The 17882-nt window shown below is 37.9% G+C and overlaps 1 protein-coding gene across 1 annotated transcript in view; it reads left to right on the forward strand.

The window, feature by feature from the left end:
- The window catches only part of LOC140752784 (A-type potassium channel modulatory protein KCNIP1), a 72424-nt gene extending 57175 nt beyond the window's left edge, over positions 1-15249 (forward strand). Inside the window, exons 3-7 of the mRNA XM_073087133.1 lie at positions 2827-2896; positions 5075-5145; positions 13698-13907; positions 14534-14703; positions 15079-15249. Coding sequence (XP_072943234.1) covers positions 2827-2896; positions 5075-5145; positions 13698-13907; positions 14534-14662 — 480 coding nt within the window. The 3' untranslated portion in view covers positions 14663-14703; positions 15079-15249. The remainder of the gene's footprint in view (positions 1-2826; positions 2897-5074; positions 5146-13697; positions 13908-14533; positions 14704-15078) is intronic.
- Positions 15250-17882: the final 2633 nt, after the last annotated feature.

A 17882-nucleotide genomic window follows, 5' to 3' on the forward strand; every position in this document is an offset into this window, starting at 1 on the left:
ACCCCCAAGGGGATAAAATAGGGCATGGAAATATTACTTCGTAACGCGAGCGAAGCCGCGGGCAAAAGCTCGTATCATCATACAAAATAAACCTGATGGTAAATGATCTCTGTCAACTGTGGACCTGTTTTACCAGCTCAATAGAAGGGTCTTACCTGAAGCCGATCACAGATGGGTTGCCACGTAAGGACTAAGTTGGTCACTTCTTATATAAATCAGTCATCAACACCCTTCATTAAAACATAGAACTTCACGCTATAAATATATGATAAATACATAAATATATATGATGATTTGAAGCTGGTAGAACCCTTTGTGGTTCGACTCCGGTGGCACCACCGCCACACCTATTTCTGCCTTATAGCAGCAGGTTACGCGCTGCTGTGTTTCATTTTAAAGGGTGTGGTAAGGGAGACATAATCTTCTGAGGCGTTCCAGCTTAGTCCTCAGGGGTAGCGGCGCATCTGTGGCCGACCTCAGGTAGGAATATCTATCCTATCTGGGGTTGATTAAAGATGTCCATGGGCGGCAGGAGCCACTTACCATCAGGTGGACTGCATGCTCGTCTGCTACTCCTATATAATAAAAAAAGAAAAAAATATATATATGACTGTGGTACCACCGAAATCAAATCAAGAATTATTCGACCACTTTAAAAACCTTATTACAATTTTAATTTATTTTTAGTTTTCAACGAGGTTTATACGCGCCACTCCAAACTAATTTTCAAAATAAATGGTTGGTTTTATTTATGAAATCACTGGACGGTTAACGTTTTAATTGGTCTTATTGCGATTGTTTTAAATTTTATTACAGTCCGCGTAAAACTGCTAGTCCGCTCTGAATATAGAAATGAATCGCGTCGCCATACCAAATTGTATGACTACACCTGTTCGCAACAACTTCAGAGCGGACTAGCAGTTTGGCGCGGACTATGCCAAACTTTTATTAGCTTGACCTGTATGTATGTATGTAACGGAATCTTTGAACTCGATTTTTACTCACTTTGAACGATCCGATTAATTTAAATTTTTGACACTTATGAAGAACCGATGACAATACACGATTTTAATAATTTTATCCCATTCACCTCATTAGGATCGTCAGGAATCAGGATTAATGATTTTCCTTGTGCGATTTTAGCGCGGTTTTTAGTTTTTAAACTATAATTATTTTGTAACACGTGAAATGAAAATTTCATAAAACCGTTTTGAGTAACATAGACGAGTAACGAAATAGATGAAAAAACAATGATTATGTGCCACATGGGAGTCTAAGAATTCTTCGTAATTAATTTGTGGGCAGAGCCCTCTGTGGTTTGACTCCGGCGGCACCACCGCCACACCTATTTCTGTTATAACAGCAGTGTAGCGCTGCTGTGTTCTGGTTTGAAGTGTGGTAAGGGAGACATACTTTTCTGAGGCGTTCCAAATTACTCCTAAGAAGTACCAACGTATCTGTCGACCTCAGGTAGGCATCTTATTTGGGATTGATTATAGATGTACGGCAGTAACTTCAATCAGATGGACTGCATTCTCAATATCTAGTTCTTAGGCACATAATTACATAACAATTAACTCATATTATATTAAACTAACACGACTATTGAATTGAATTCCAAATTAGTTTGACTAATTAGAATTCCGTAATCCGTAATTGAATTACTAATAGAGTATGCAATACCGGGATCCCGGGATCCCGCATACTGTAGCTACTTAAATTTTACGGGATACTAATCCCAGTCTTAAATTTTATGGGATCCAGTCATCATCATCAACCCATTACTGTCCCGCTGCTGAGCACGGGTCTCCTCTCAGAATGAGAAGTATTAGGCCACCATAGTCCACCGCGCTGGACAAGCGGAATTGGTAGACTTCACATACATTTGAAAACTTTTTTTTATGATTTCTCAGGTATTCTGGTTTCCTCACGATATTTTCCTTCATCGTTTAAGCAAGTGATAATTAACTTCTCTTACGCACATACCTTTTTGAACAAACAGAGGTGTGTGCTGGAGATTTGAACCACGGACTCCTCGATCAAGAGGCCGAGTTTCTTAACCATTAGGCTATCACTGTTGGTGCAGTGCATCCTACAAAATCCTATAAAAATTATATACCTGTTTCAACACGTACTTGGTCAGCGCAATAGGGATCTAAGACTAATCCTTGTCGTGATTTGCAAGGGATTTCACACAGGACGCCAATCCCGTGAAATGTACACTCGTTATATTAATTCGCACTTGGCCAGCGCGGTAGACTATAGTCTAAACCTCACTCTGAGACCCATGCTCAGCAGTGCCCAGTAATGGCTTTATGATGTGTTACTCCAGACGCGGCTTCAACTATTATGAGAGAAATCTTCAAGACAAGAAATACCTTTATGTTTTGAAGAAGATGCTTTCAAGATAAGATTTAATTCTCTGAATAGTTTCCAAAAGTTTCACTTTTATAAGAGTCGTTCAAAATTTCAAAATTGTCTGAAAAACATTATTTAAAATATTTATTTTGATTCTTACAATTTGATTTGTTTCAATAAGTTTTCTTTAAATTGCTGGTATTGTTCATGATCTATTTCGCAGTCTAAATAATCTCGCAGAATCTAGCAAATACCAGGATCCTGCCTTGAGGATATCCAATCCCGGAAATACCGGGATTGAAAGTTTATTACGGGCTTGCCTTCCCTAAAGTTGCGGCTTGTCTTTTTTGTAAAAAAGCGATTCAAATGAAGTATCATTTAGTTTTAATAATAGTGATGGATATCTGTGCCCACTAGTGGGATGTAAACTGATTGCTGATAAGTCCTTAAATGTCCTTTCTGTTCCAGGAATGTCCAGAGGGAGTGGTGCATGAAGAATCCTTCAAAGATATTTACGCGAAGTTCTTTCCTCATGGGAGTAAGTATCTTCTTATTATTCTAGAAGTAATCACGCAGCATGATGTAATGACGCAATATTTTTTTTTTTTTTTTATAATATAAGAGTAGCAGACGAGCATGCAGTCCACCTGATGGTAAGTGGCTACTGCCGCCCATGGACATCTGTAATCAACCCCAGATAGGATTAGATATTCCTACCTGAGGTCGGCCACAGATGCGCCGCTACCCCTGAGGACTAAGCTGGAACGCCTCGGAAAAGTCTGTCTCAATAATAATAATAATATGTAATGACGCAAGCATGCAGTCCATCTGATGGTAACTGCCGCCCACGGACATGAGTAATCAACCCCGATATTTGATTTCTATCTGAGGTTGTCAACACCTTGTGAAGTGGTGGTAGTTGTATTGACATTCAAAAAGGGATCTGTAAAGAACCTATTTTAATCAAAAATGATTTTATTTGATTAACTGATTTGAAACTACATTCTGATAACTGATTTGATGCGCTGCTAGCTCTGCGGGCAGTGAGAAATCTCGGATAATTATGTCTCCCTTATTACACCCTTCGAACTAGAATACAGCAGCTTAACACTGCTGTTATTAGGTAGAACTAGGCGTGGAGGTGGTGCCGCCGGAGTCGAATCACAGAGGGTTCTACCACCTTTGAGCACTCTTAATACTGCTGTTATAATATAAATTACTAGCTGACCCAGAAAACTTTGTACCACCTCAAAATCTATTTATCAAATATATTTTATATAAAATATAGCCTATGTTACTCGTGGATAATGTAGCTTTCGAATGGTGAAAGAATTTTTAATATCGGTCCAGTAGTTTTTGAGCCTATTCATTACAATCAAACAAACAAACAAAGTTTTCCTCTTTATATTATAATATTAGTATAGATAGATTGATAATAAAATTAAAATAATTAGTGTGGATTAATTAAGCTATTAAATACTAATGTGGAAATAAAAATAATGTGAAAAAGTTTGCGCAAACGCATGATTATTATGGATTATAATTGACAATCAGTTCTGAAGGTAAAACGCGGTAGAACCCTCTGTGGTTCGACTCCGGCACCACCACCGCCACACCTCTTTCAGCCTAATAACAGCAGTGTTAAGCTGCTGTGTTCTGGTTTGAAGAGTCTAATAAGGGAGACATACTTATCCGAGGTTTTCTCACTGCCCTCACATCTATTTCTGTTATAACAGCAGTGTTAAGCGCTGCTGTGTTCTGGTTTTAATTATGGTAAGAGAGACATACTTTTCCGAGGTATCCCAGCTTAGTCCTCAGGGGTACGGCATATGTGACTGATCTCAGCTAAAATTTTAATTTTATGTGGTTTAATTACATATTTCCTAGGGCGGTAGTAGCCACTTACCATCAGGTGGACTGCATGCTCGTCTGCTACTCCTATATTATAAAAAACACACTTTTAACACTGCTGTTATAGTATAAATTATGTATAGTAAATAAAGAGGAAAACTTTGTTTGTTTGTTTGATTGTAATGAATAGGCTCAAAAACTACTGGACCGATTTTAAAAATTCTTTCACTATTCAAAAGCTACAGTATCCACGAGAAACATAGGCTATATTTTATATGAAATATATTTGATAAATAGATTTTAAGACGGTACAAAGTTTGCCGGCTCAGCTAGTTAATAATAAAATAAAAATAATTATTTTGAATTAATTAAGCTAATGACAATACTAGTGTCGAAATAGAAATAATATGAAAAAGTTTTCGCAAGCCCATGATTATTATGGATTCATTAAAACGATAATTAATTAATTAATAATTAAAAGCAATGAATAGCTTAGTGGTTAAGAAACTCGGCCTCGATCGAGGAGTCCGAGGTTCAAATCCCAGGCACGCTCCTCTGATTTTTCAAAGTTATGTGCGTATTAGAAATTAATTATCACTTGCTTAAACGGTGAAGGAAAGCATGAGGAAACCAGCATACCTGAGAAATCTTAAAAAAAAATCAAAGGTATGTGAAGTCTACCAATACGCACTTGGCCAGCGCGGTGGACTATGGCCTAATCCTCATTCTGAGAGAAGACCCGTGCGCAGCAGTGGGACAGTAATGGGTTGATGATGATGATGATGATGATGATGATGATGATGATGATGATGATGATGATGATGATGATGATGATGATGATGATAACACGTATTTTTTCTTTCAGACTCAGCGCTCTACGCTCACTACGTGTTTAAAGCCTTCGACGTGAACTGCAGCGGTGCCATCAGTTTTAGAGTGAGCTTGTAATTTTTTAAAATAATCACTATTTATTTATTTATTTAATTGTCATTCGGTTATACTAGGGTTTCTGATTTGCCGGCATATTTTTTTTCCCGGTTCACGGGATTTCCCGACCACATTTTCCCGGGAATTCCCGGGAACTCGGGAAATTTTCAAAACATTATGAATTCTATGTCTCCAACCTTTCTAACTGTTATTTCTGGGCATTACCCACTTCTTGCAACTGGGGGAGACCTGGACCTATGAGTAATTTACGATTTTTTAAGATTATTTCGGACCTTTGAAATTTCCCGACTTCCCGGGATCCCGGCCCATTTTTCCCGTCCCGACTCATCGTGTTTTTCCGATCCGGGAATTCCCGCCCAGAAACCCTAGGTTACACCAACAAAGTGAACACTTATACATTGTCTAGACATATCACATTAAACTTAAATCTAAGTGTCACCTCAATTACAGGTGTAAACTACATTCTGATAACTACGTACTAAACATTAAATAAAATGATTGACAATTAAAAAAAACAATATAGAATACGATAGGAACAATAATAATAAAATAAGGAATTAAAACAATAACCTTAACCTTCACTAGGTACACTATAAAGAAATCCGAATTTTCGTCCAAAATTTCGTACAAAGATTCGTTCAAATTCGTTTCATTGCTTATTTCGATAGAAACTTTCTATGCAGTAGACAAAAACTCGTCGAGTACAAACAAATATACGCGAGTGTGTAGGTTTTCAGTGCGAATCAAAAGATTATGCGATTGGCGAGTTACTAAGTTTTGTAGAGTCCGCGCCAAACTGCTAGTCCGGTCCGAATATAGAAACGAATCGCGTCGCTATTATAATAGCAAATTGTAGATATTAGCGGGACGAAGACAGCACGAAGCTGGCTGCTTTCGCCCACGGGTACATAGCTGCGTTAGTGTGCCCTTACGTTGCAACGGAGTATATGCTTGTAGTTGTGTTTGACCGCATTGGCTCTCACTACACCTGCGCTTATTAACTTCAGAGCGGACTTGAAGTTTGGCGCGGTTACATAGTCGTCATTTAGAACACCTTTCGTGCAAATATTTTGATGTTAATAATTTCGTAACGTACATAACGTTACTCCCGCGAAACATAGATTAGTAAAGATTACTCACTCCTAACAAGAAAATGTACCCAGTTTTGAATTGAAATACTTAGTTGCGTAAAAAAGTTTTGCCACGTATCCGTGCTAAAATGTCCCTAAAATATTTGAAATTATTATTTATTTATTATGTAAATTACGCAGTATTAGTTATTTATTCGTAATTTTTCTCGAAAAATGTTTTAATTTGTCAAGAATTAAAAAAAATCTTACTAATAAGCCGATTGTGGCTTCATTCAATTTCAAGGCGGCGAAGTATCTTCACAAATCTATGCCGCGAAAAGACAAACTTACGTAAGTACAGTCGTATGGAAATGATAAATTTATTGTATAGTCATGGAAAAGAAACTTTGGAAATTCGATAAATCATCAACTTAGGATGCAAGGATAAGAAATGTAAAAAGTACGTTCAAAGTTGTTTTAACAGTACTTACTCACAGTCACTTTGTTCTTCGTATTCTTCTCCGAAAAATAAATCCGCCATTTTGTTGCACCATATTGAATTTATGACGTCACTATATGATGTCCAAAGGTATATGAAAATTAGAACAATCGGTATGGGTTAAGTGGTTTAAAATTCATCGTCATGAACCCATTACTGCCTCACTGCTAGGCACAGGTCACCTCTAAGATTTTTTTTATAATATAGGAGTAGCAGACGAGCATGCACTCCATCTGATGGTAAGTGACTACTGTCGCCCATGGACATCTGTAACCCAACCCCAGATGGGATTAGATATTCCTATCTGAGGTTGGCCACAGAAGCGCTGCTACCTCTGAGGACTAAGCTGGAACGCCCCGGAAAAGTATGTCTCCTTTACCACACCCTTCAAAACAGTAGCGCCTAACACTGCTGTTATAACAGAAATAGGCGTGGCGGTGGTGCCGCCGGAGTCGAACCACAAGGTTCTACCAAACTGCTAGTCCGCTCTGAAGTTGTCGCGAACAGGTGTAGTCATACAATTTGCTATGGCGACGCGATTCATTTCTATATTCAGAGCGGACTAGCAGTTTTACGCGGACTATAAAAGAACATTTTTTGAACCGTTTCTAATCGAAACGTCAATCCTATTTTTAAAATGACTGACAGGTTGATTGGGTTTTCGAGAATCAATGATTCAGTTTGAAGCCGATTTTTAATCAATTTATTAAGCTGATAAATTTTATGAAATTTTACTTCTGTAAAAAACTGATTAAAGTATATTTTTTGTTACGGAAATGTCACTTACTATTTACGGAATTTCCATACATTTTTTAACGCGAAAGAATCCTTAAAGATCTTCCCCCAGTGGTAGAACCCTTTGTAGTTGACTCCGGCTGCACCATCGCTACACCTTTTTTTTTCTTAACGAGAGGGAATCCTTTAAAAGGTACCCGACGACGTGAGAGCGACGCCGGATTATGTGGGATTCTTACCGCACTAAAACCCCCCCACGGTGGCCGTCCTCAACGCTTGTTCGAGAACTCCGGGATCTCCGACGGAACGCAATCGGAGTCCTCCAAGCGCGATGCCCCGATCGGGCTCTCCCCTGGGGGAGCAATGTTCGCTCCTCCCGCACCATTTGGTGTTCACGACCTTCCCGGGATCGCTTTCTGGACGGCTCGAGCTTCCACTCTTGCCGCCCGCAACCCCGGACGCCCCCTTTAAGTCGCCTCTTACGACAGGCAGGGGATACCGTAGCCCTATTCTAGTCCCGGAGTCCTCTACGCAGCGCCGAGGATGGCCGGGGGGGTTCTAGTGCGGTAAGAATCTCACATAACCCCGTGCCGCTCCCACGGCATAGGGCACCTTTTGAAGGTTTCCCCCTCGTCAACAAAAAAAAAAGAAAAAAAAGCCCTATTCTGATCCTGGAACTACAGGGACAACCACCGCTATACCTGTCTGCCTAATAACAACAGTGTTAAGCGCTGCTGTGTTGCTTGAAGCATGTGGTAAGAGAGATATACTTTTCCGAGGCTTGCAGCTTAGTCCTCAGGTAGCGGCGCATCTGTGGCCGACCTCAGGTGGGATTTTTTTTATAATATAGGAGTAGCAGACGAGCATGCAGTCCACCTGATGGTAAGTGGCTACTGCCGCCCATGGACATCTGTGATCATCCTCAGACAGGATTAGATATTCCTACCTGAAATCGGCCACAGATGTGCCGCTACCCCGAGGACTAAGCTTGAACGCCTCGGCAAAGTCTGTCTCCCTTCCCACACCCTTCAAAACGGAACACAGCAGCGCCTAACACTGCTGTTATTAGGTAGAAATAGATCTGTAATCAAATCTAAAATTGATTACAGATGTCCTTGGGTGGCAGTAGGTGCTTACCATCAGGTGGACTGTATGCTCGTCTGCTACTCCTATATTATAAAAAGGCACAGGGAAAGAAAAAGCCTAATTTAACATCAGGTGTGCTTACTCTTACGAAAATAACTTTGAAAAACTTTGTAAAAAACCTAATTGGATTGCACAGTACGCTGCAAAGAGCCATTTTAATGTTTCAAGTTTTTACATTTGAATAAGCCACGTCAAATGAAATACTGTTTTGGATGTGGCTTTTTTGAGTGTATTTTTACCACGTTATTAGCTTCATCTGTATATATCTGGGTATGTAGAAAAAGGTTGCGTAAGTTAAATTATATAAATCTTTTACGTAAATTTAATCTTTAGTTATTTAAGTATCATATATAATTTAAAACAAAATAAACATATTTTATTTATAAGTATATTGATTTTAACGTTTTCTCGAAAAATTACCATCGGTACGACTTAGGCACCTGGTCTTCTAAGTAATTAACAATTATGTATTAAATAACTAGCTGACCCGGCAAACGTTGTACCGCCTCAAAATCTATTTATCAAATATATTTCATATAAAATATAGCCTTTGTTACTCGTGGATAATGTAGCTTTCGAATGATGAAAGAATTTTTAAAATCGGTCCAGTAGTTTTTGAGTCTATTCATTACAACCAAACAAACAAACAAAGTTTTCCTCTTTATAATATTATAGATTTGCCAAGTACGAGTCGAACTCGCACATGGAGGCTTCCGTACCATCAAATGATCATTATTTTTTACTTTTTTTATTCATTTTATTATTTTCTACAATACTTAGTTATATGACACAACAATAGATGGCGTCGGGGTGATGACGAATGATACGTAAACAATGTATCATCATTATCAACCCATTACTGTCCCACTGCTGGGCACAGGTCTCCTTTCAGAATTAGAAAGATTAGGCCATAGTCCCCCGCGCTGGCCAAGTGCGTATTGGTAGACTTCACATACCTTTAAGATTTTTATATCTCAGGTATGCAGGTTTCCTCACGATATTTTCCTTCAGCTTGTTTAAGCAAGTGATAATTAATTTCTCATACGCAAATAAATTTGAAAATCAGAGGTGCGTGCCTGGGATTTGAACCTCGGACCCCTCGATCGAGACGCCGCGTTTCTTAACCACTAGGCTGTCACTGCTAAACAACGTAATATAAACTTAAAATAAGTATATTAAAATATGTTTTATGGTTCTTATTTGTATTTATTATAATACCAGTTATAGTAAACGGATTGTAAAAATTTCAGCCGTCTTCCTAGTACGGCTTAACAGTTAGATCGAAAAATGCCGAAAATATCCGGTTTGTTGTATGGAGACCCCCTTTAATATTCAACTTTATTTTATTTTTAGTATTTGTTGTTATAGCGGCCACCGTTATGCATCCTCTGTAAAAAAATAATGTGTCTATCTATTACGGTTCCGGAGATAGAGCCCTGTGACAGACGGACAGACGGACAGACAGCGAAGTCTTAGTAATAGGGTTCCGTTTTTACCCTTCGGATACGGAACCCTAACAACATGCTAGCTTATGATATTTAAAAACAATATTAAAAAGAAAAACAGCTCAATTTCAATTGTGCTTTCAAACAACTTATCATAGTCGGAAATTTGGCAGAATGCATCGCTAACTTTAGTCCAGTTTTTGAGTAATAGCTACGCTAGAGACTCCATGATTTATAGGACTAAATAGGACAGTACACAGCAGCCTAATATTGTTTTTATAAGGCGAAGGTAGGTCAGTTTTCAAACCACACAATGTTGACAGGGCTTTATCGTTTTCGATACTTAATTTTTTTATAAAGTACTAGCTGACCCGGCAAACGTTGTGTTGCCATATAAATAAAAAAATGTTAAGGGTGAACAACCCTTATCATTTACGGGTTTGAAAAATAGATAGAATATTTGAAACTGCGATGGTAGCGAAGTATGTCGAATCCAATGTGAAACATTCCAAAATCAATAACTACTTAGGAATTAAAATTTTATTAAAAAAACCTTTTCCCACGGACTAAATTGTGAATCTAAACCATTCTCAAGTCCCCGTGAACACACGCAACAAATTTCATCAAAATCAGTCCAGTCGTTTAGGAGGAGTTCAGTGACATACACACGCACATAAGAAATATATATATAAAGATGTATAACGGTGGCCGCTATAAAAACAAATACTAAAAAAATATCAAGCTTTTAGAAACGGGTGAAAATTGAGCTCAAAGATTCCGTTACACACATACGTACATACATACAACCCAAGCTAATAAAAGCATGGTAAAAATAAAAAAAAAACCTTTCACTTTATCACAGTTTACACTTTATAATATAATAATAATAATAACCATTTATTTCAGAATAAGATTCCATATTATAACAGTTTATTACGGTTCAAATTTTCACAATGCAATTACTTATATGGCAACTATGATAACAGATACTAAAAATAAAAAAATATATGGTGGTAGACCTTGTGTACGAGTTCTTCTCGAACTAGGCCAGTTCTTGAAAAAATCGGTAAAATTAACTTTACGGTTTAAGATATTTATTTTCTAAAAGAGTATAACTCTAAGAAAATACATGTTCATTTTCAGCGACACACACATAGACAAATACACAAACACCCAGACCCAGAAACAGATATCTAAATTCATCATTTAGATATCTGTCTGGCCGGGGATCGAACCCGGGACCCTTTGCGCGTCAAACAATATTCTTGAGATTTTACATTTGTAGATATGATTGCATTATTAAGAATAAGAATAGTGGAATATTACAAGGTATAGTTAACAATTCACATGTGGGTAAGAATCAAAAATGACTTATTAAGTATGGTTTAGATAGAGATAGATAGAAGTCGTTCATATAGAAATTGTGATGGAAAAATATAATACTTTTGGTATAATAATATAATATTTTAATAACAACTTTCTCCAAAACAATGCTCATCGCATAGCTATAACTGAGACAGGAATATCAGTACAAAATCACAGCGATCCTACTAAGAAGTGCTATATTAAAAAAACTAATATCGCACGACAGTTCCTTGGGTGGCTTCCAAGGTATTTCTTCAACCATTCTCTTACCTGCACGAAGGATTGCGCCAGTAATATCGGATATTTATTATTAACGACGCCATGCTGGTTATGTAAGACGCCATCTTGGAGAATACATTTTAAATATAGTTTTAGTTTGGATAATTGTACCAGTATTATTATAATATTATTATAATTAAAGGTGGTAGAACCCTTTGTGGTTCGACTCCGGCGGCACCACCGCCACACCTATTTCTACCTAATAACAGCAGTGTTAGGCGCTGCTGTGTTCCGGTTTGAAGGGTGTGGTAAGGGAGACAGACTTTTCCGAGGCGTTCCAGCTTAGTCCTCAGGGGTAGCGGCGCATCTGTGGCCGACCTCAGGTAGGAATATCTAATCCTATCTGGGGTTGATTACAGATGTCCATGGGCGGCAGTAGCCACATCAGGTGGACTGCATGCTCGTCTGCTATTCTTATATTATAAAAAAAAAAAAAAAAATACACTTTGAGTTATTCGACTTGTAATTTAGTACTTAATAAGAAGTTTATTTACCGACTTTTTTATTATTTATTTTAGTTGATAAATCCATGAAAGATATATTCAGATAGTTAACATAGTTTTTGTCTAAATATACATAATAAATTTGAGGATTTTTCATCAATAATTCTCAAAGAAATATATATGTATTTTTATAATATTATTATAAAAGAAGCAAATGCATGCAATCCACCTAAGTTAGTGGCTACTACCGCCCATGGATATTGCCGCCTGTAATTAATTCTGTAATTAATCTGTAATTAATCCCAGATAAGTAAGAGTTTTATCTGAAGTCGGCTACAGATGCGCCGGTACTTCTGAGGACTAAGTTGGAATGGTTCGAACATGTATGTCTCCCTTAACACACACTTCAAAGCAGAATACAGCAGAGCTACATTGCTCTTATTAAGCAGGAATAGGTGTGGCGGTGGTGCCTCCGGAGTCGAACCACAAAAGGTTCTACCACCAAAAACTCAAAAAATAAAAGAATAAGTCTTTGCTTATTTATATTTTCCACTTTTTTAATTAAAACCCCATCAAAAGCTACTTTAAAATATAATAAAAATGGTTGACAAATACAAGAGATAAATTCTTCACTGACACATCTGTTTATCAGCCTATTAAAATTTATATAATGATATCGCAAACTATAAGTTTATAGAAAGTCATCGGTATTATATAGTTTCGTAAAGAATGCAGCGCCCTCTACGTAAAGTTTTACCGGCATTGTTTTCAGTGAAACATTCCCAATTTCCATTTTAAAACGAAAACTTTTCCTTTCAAGCCGTATTAAACGACGTTCCTGAGAATATTTGATGTGTCACTGTTATAACTTTAGAGTTTAGACTAATAATTAGTATAAAATATATTATATAAGAGTATATAAAAGCTTATTATATAATATTGAAGTAGCAGACAAGCATGCAGTGCATCTGATGGTAAGTGGCTACTGCCACCCATTCACATCTGTAATCAACCCTGGATAAGATTAGGTTCCTACCTGAGGTCGACCACTAGTGCGTAGCTACCCATGTAGTCCACATTGGAATGTCTCGGAAAAGTATAAAGTATAATCTCTCTTCAAATCAAAGCACAATAGCGCTTAACATTACTGCTATTAGGCAGAAATAGTGGCAGTGGTGCCGTCAGAGTCGAAGCATAAAAAGTTCTACCATCACCGCTTCTTCTCCATAACGAAACACCTTGTGAAGTGGTGGTAGCTGTATTGACATTCAAACAGAGCTCTGTAAATAACCTATTTTGAATATAAAAAAATAAATGTACAGTAGTATGAAAGAAATTTTGAAGGTGGTAGAACCCTTTGTGATTTGACTGTTGCAACTCGCAAGGAAGACATACTTCTCCGAGGTGTTCTAAGTTAATCTTCAGGCATTATTTGTGGCCGACCTTAGATAGGAATTAAATCTCAACTGGGGTTGATTACAGTCCATACGGCAGTAGCCACTTACCATCTCGTAGACTACACACAACACACACACTATAAAAACATCTATACTTCCAGGAGCTTCTCGTCACATTGTCCACACTCCTCCGAGGGTCAGTGTACGAGAGGCTGCGCTGGGCGTTCAGACTTTACGACGTGGACGGCGACGGAGCCATAACGAGGCAGGAGCTGGCGGAGGTGGTGGTAGCTGTTCACGAGCTGCTGGGTAGACGGGCGCCGCCAGGGTCACCTGCTGCGAGGATCGACGATGCGAAGGCTAATGAACAGGTTGGTGGAGGTTGGCGCACAACGTGGGACCATGTGGCTCTTGTTGGGCACCAGTTTTTTCATTTGCTTGTTTTGTTTTGTTAGCTTTGAACAGTCGAACTACTTATAACTGATTACTGTCGTAGATAGACAACAATTTTAATAACAAATCATATATTTAGATATATACAAAAAATAAGATCATATAGTACTAAAGAAGAACGTAGTACAATTAATAATCATGAATCGTGACTTTTTTTAATATAGAAGAAGCAAACGAACTTGCAGTCCATTTGATGATAAATGGCAATCGTACATTAACATCTGTAAACAATCTCAGCTTAGAGTCCTACTTGAGGTTAATCACAAATACGTGCTACCTCTAAAAACTAAGTTGGAACGATTCGTATAAATGTGTCCTTTACCACACCCTTCAAATCGGAACACAGCAGCGCTTAAATGTTAACCATTTAAGCCAGGCCTTTAAACCAGAAGAAATAGCAGCAGTATGAGTAGAAATAGATGAAACGGTGGTGCGCCTTGAATTGTATTGCCCCTTGAATTGAATTGGGTTCCACCACCTAAATACCTTCAGTTCATTTCTTTGCAGTTTTATGTTAAACGAAGATTTTCATACACTTCCTCAGGTGGACCGAGTGTTCAGGAAGCTGGACCTGAACCAGGACGGCGTGATCACGATCGAGGAGTTCCTGGAGTCGTGCCTCAAGGATGACGTCATCACGCGCTCGCTGCAGATGTTTGACACGGCGCTATGACAGAGCCGCCCGCCGCACCCGCCGCGCTCGCGTGATACCAGGTAATCGAAGAAACCAGGCTTTTCCAATGTGGTGACTTTCCGCTACTGGTCAAGAGATAGCGCTACACGTTTCTGAATCACGCTATCGAAGTTTCCTGACATCTTGCATAGCACTCTCTCTCTCTCTTTCTATTCTTCCCACCTTAATCATATTTTTAAATAAATATCTACTTTCTTCAATTGTAAAAGTACAGAATTTTATAAATACTCTGTCTCACTTTTTCTCCTTTTTTGCTTTCCTCGTTCCCTTCTTTCATCTTTACTTTCGTCCTTCCCCGTAGCTTTGCCACATTAATCATATTTTTTTTAATAAATATATATCTTTTCCAATTGTAAAAGTACAGAATTTTATAAAGAATCTGTTTGACATTCCAGAATCGTGTCAAAGCGCGCACCGCCACGTGTATGCACGTGCACGTTCCTCCGCAGCGTGGCGGTCGCGTGCCGGCTGCGGGCGACGTGCGCCCGGTATCTGCTCGCCGCTGAACACTTCTACAACGGCGTCGTACGGCCACGGGTTAGAAGTGTGCTTCTGCTGCACTTCTAGCTTCTTCGTATAGCTCTGGTTACACGGAGTGTGGTAAAGCAGGATCGTGGGGTTGATAACGAAGCGTTTGCGGGATTGCGTTCTATGAAAGGGAAGTGTCTAAAATTATTAGGCCACGTTTAAAATTCGAAGACTGTAGTCGGCGTATTCGGTTTGGTAAATTGGGATTGCATCGATTGTTGGGTTGAAATGAAGCGTTAGCGGGATTGCGTTCTATGAGAGGGAAGTGTCTAAAATTATTAGGCCACATTTAAAATTCGAAGACTGTAGTCGGCGTATTCGGTTTGGTAAATTGGGATTGCATCGATTGTTGGGTTGAAATGAAGCGTTAGCGGGATTGCGTTCTATGAAAGGGAAGTGTCTAAATTTAGAAAGAGGTGACGTATGAAATTCGTAGATTGTAGTCGGCGGATTCGGTTTGGTAAAGCGGGATTGCATCGATTGCGGGATTGCGTTCTATCGGAAAGAGGGAAGTGTCTAAATTTACTAGAAAACGCGTCTATGTACGGGAATTTAATAGAAATGCCACGTACGGGATTCGAAATGTCCAAATTATGAAGCAATATCGGAATTACGGGATAATTGCGCCAGATATGGACAAGTTTAAATTACGGTTGGAGAGATAGCGGCGTAAGCGGGATTCGGAAATCCACGGTCACGTAAGTAGGTTTCAAAATATAACTGAAATTATGAAGCATCATCGGGATTGCGGGCTTAATTGCGCGAAATGTGGGCAAGTTTAAATATCGGTTTATAAAACAACCAGGTAAGCGGGATTTGGAAACCGCCGTGTGCTGAGCTCGAAGCAAATGCGGGATTGCGGTTAATGCCATGACGTGGAATAAAATGTGGTATAATATTTATTACGTTGTTTAAAACGATGGGAATTCATTGACAGCGTAAAAAATCGAAGCGTTAGCGGGATTAAGCGGTTAATGTGTTAAAGATAAATATGTTATTTATTATGATTTCTAAACAGCTTCGTAAGGGTTATGATATAATATGACTGATGATAATAACATTTTGAAGAAGCACATGGATTTTGGTACTTTTCGGGGGCCCTCTAATGTCGGGGGCCCTGGGTACGGGCCTCTTGTGCCCTTGAGGAAAAAATGGAATAGGCAGTCAGCAGCAATTTAAAGTGATTTAGGATGTATAGGGGAGTTTACATAACAAAGGTTTTCGTTATAAACATTAAGAGAATTAATGATCATAAAATGCCACAAATACGCTTTTCGCTCATAATAATTTGGCCTTTACCAAAAACTTATATTACGCGATACTAACGCCATCTGTTGTCGAGTAGGAAACACAATATTTAAAAAGTGGGTCTAAAATCAACCATAATGATCATATTAGTAAATACCAAAAAATGATCATTACGATGATAAATTTATGATAAACAATAGATAAATTATTGTCTCTTGATGAATTGGAGTGTCATTAAATAATAATAAAATATAAATGAATTTGACATAAATATAAATGTCATTGTCAAAAATGACATATTTCAAGGGTTTTAAAAATTATACTGAATTTTCAATAAATTTTAAGGTTATACGTTACATGTCACGTTCTCATCGCAGTCGTTTCGTGGTCGTACCGAGGTCGTGGCTAAAACCGATCCGTTGACCGCTATCGCTAGGGATGTATTCCCATTCGATTATTATTCGAATAATTATCGATATTATCTATCGAATGTTAACGACTGATTCGTGTGAAGACATTTTTTGTTAAAAAAATGTCATAAAATGTGTTATGGAGGTAAATAGATCCCATTTTCGGCATATTTAAATACGATATTAATTTTGAAAATCATTTAATAATATGTAATTGGAGTAATAAACGAGCACGCATCCATCTAATGATAAGTCATTGCCGCATGGACATTTATAACCAACCTCAGATAAGATTAGAGTCCTATCTGAGGTCGGCCATAGATGCCTTTCTACACTTTAAAACTAAGTTGGAACGCCACGCGTTTTACCACGCCCAGGGCCGGATTTAGAGGTCTAGAGGCCTTGGGGCAACAAAGGAGTGGAGGCCCCCTGGCCCCAAATTATTTTCCGAATAAAATGAACAATTTTTTCAGTTGAGTTTTTCAATAAATATATTATTCTGCCGTCATAACAAAAAAAGACGTTTCTACGAAAATCTAATATTGGAGAAATTAAATGTTTTGCAATCCAAAAAGTAAATCAGTTGCTGTCCCTAACATTATAAAATATTTCATGTTATTTTGGTGTAAAAATGTGAGAATTGTTTTCAGCTTACTAACTTTGAAAATGGTTAAGATGAAATTAATATGATTAAATAAATAAATGCAATTTTCCTTTTCTCTGTAGAAAAAAAAATATTGAAAAATTAATCATACGAAATAGAAAAGACGCTTCTGGCTAGATACGCTTTTTCAACTTAGCAATTTTGAAAACGTTTTTTCTACCTAGTAATAATACGATAATTACCAAAAGAAAAAGCCTTTTCTACCATCATACCACCTTTTCAATTTAGTAATACCTGATTAAATGATGCGACAAAATCCGTCTAGTTTACAAATATGACTACTTTGCCTAAAATAAACTCATTAGATCATAATGTATTTAATTTGTTAAGATAAAATAAAACAGCAATG

This window comes from Epargyreus clarus, unplaced genomic scaffold (genome assembly GCF_041222505.1).
Source record: "Epargyreus clarus isolate Ecla_fem2 unplaced genomic scaffold, WU_Ecla_fem_2.2 ptg000025l, whole genome shotgun sequence".
NCBI classification, from domain to species: Eukaryota; Metazoa; Arthropoda; class Insecta; order Lepidoptera; family Hesperiidae; genus Epargyreus; species Epargyreus clarus.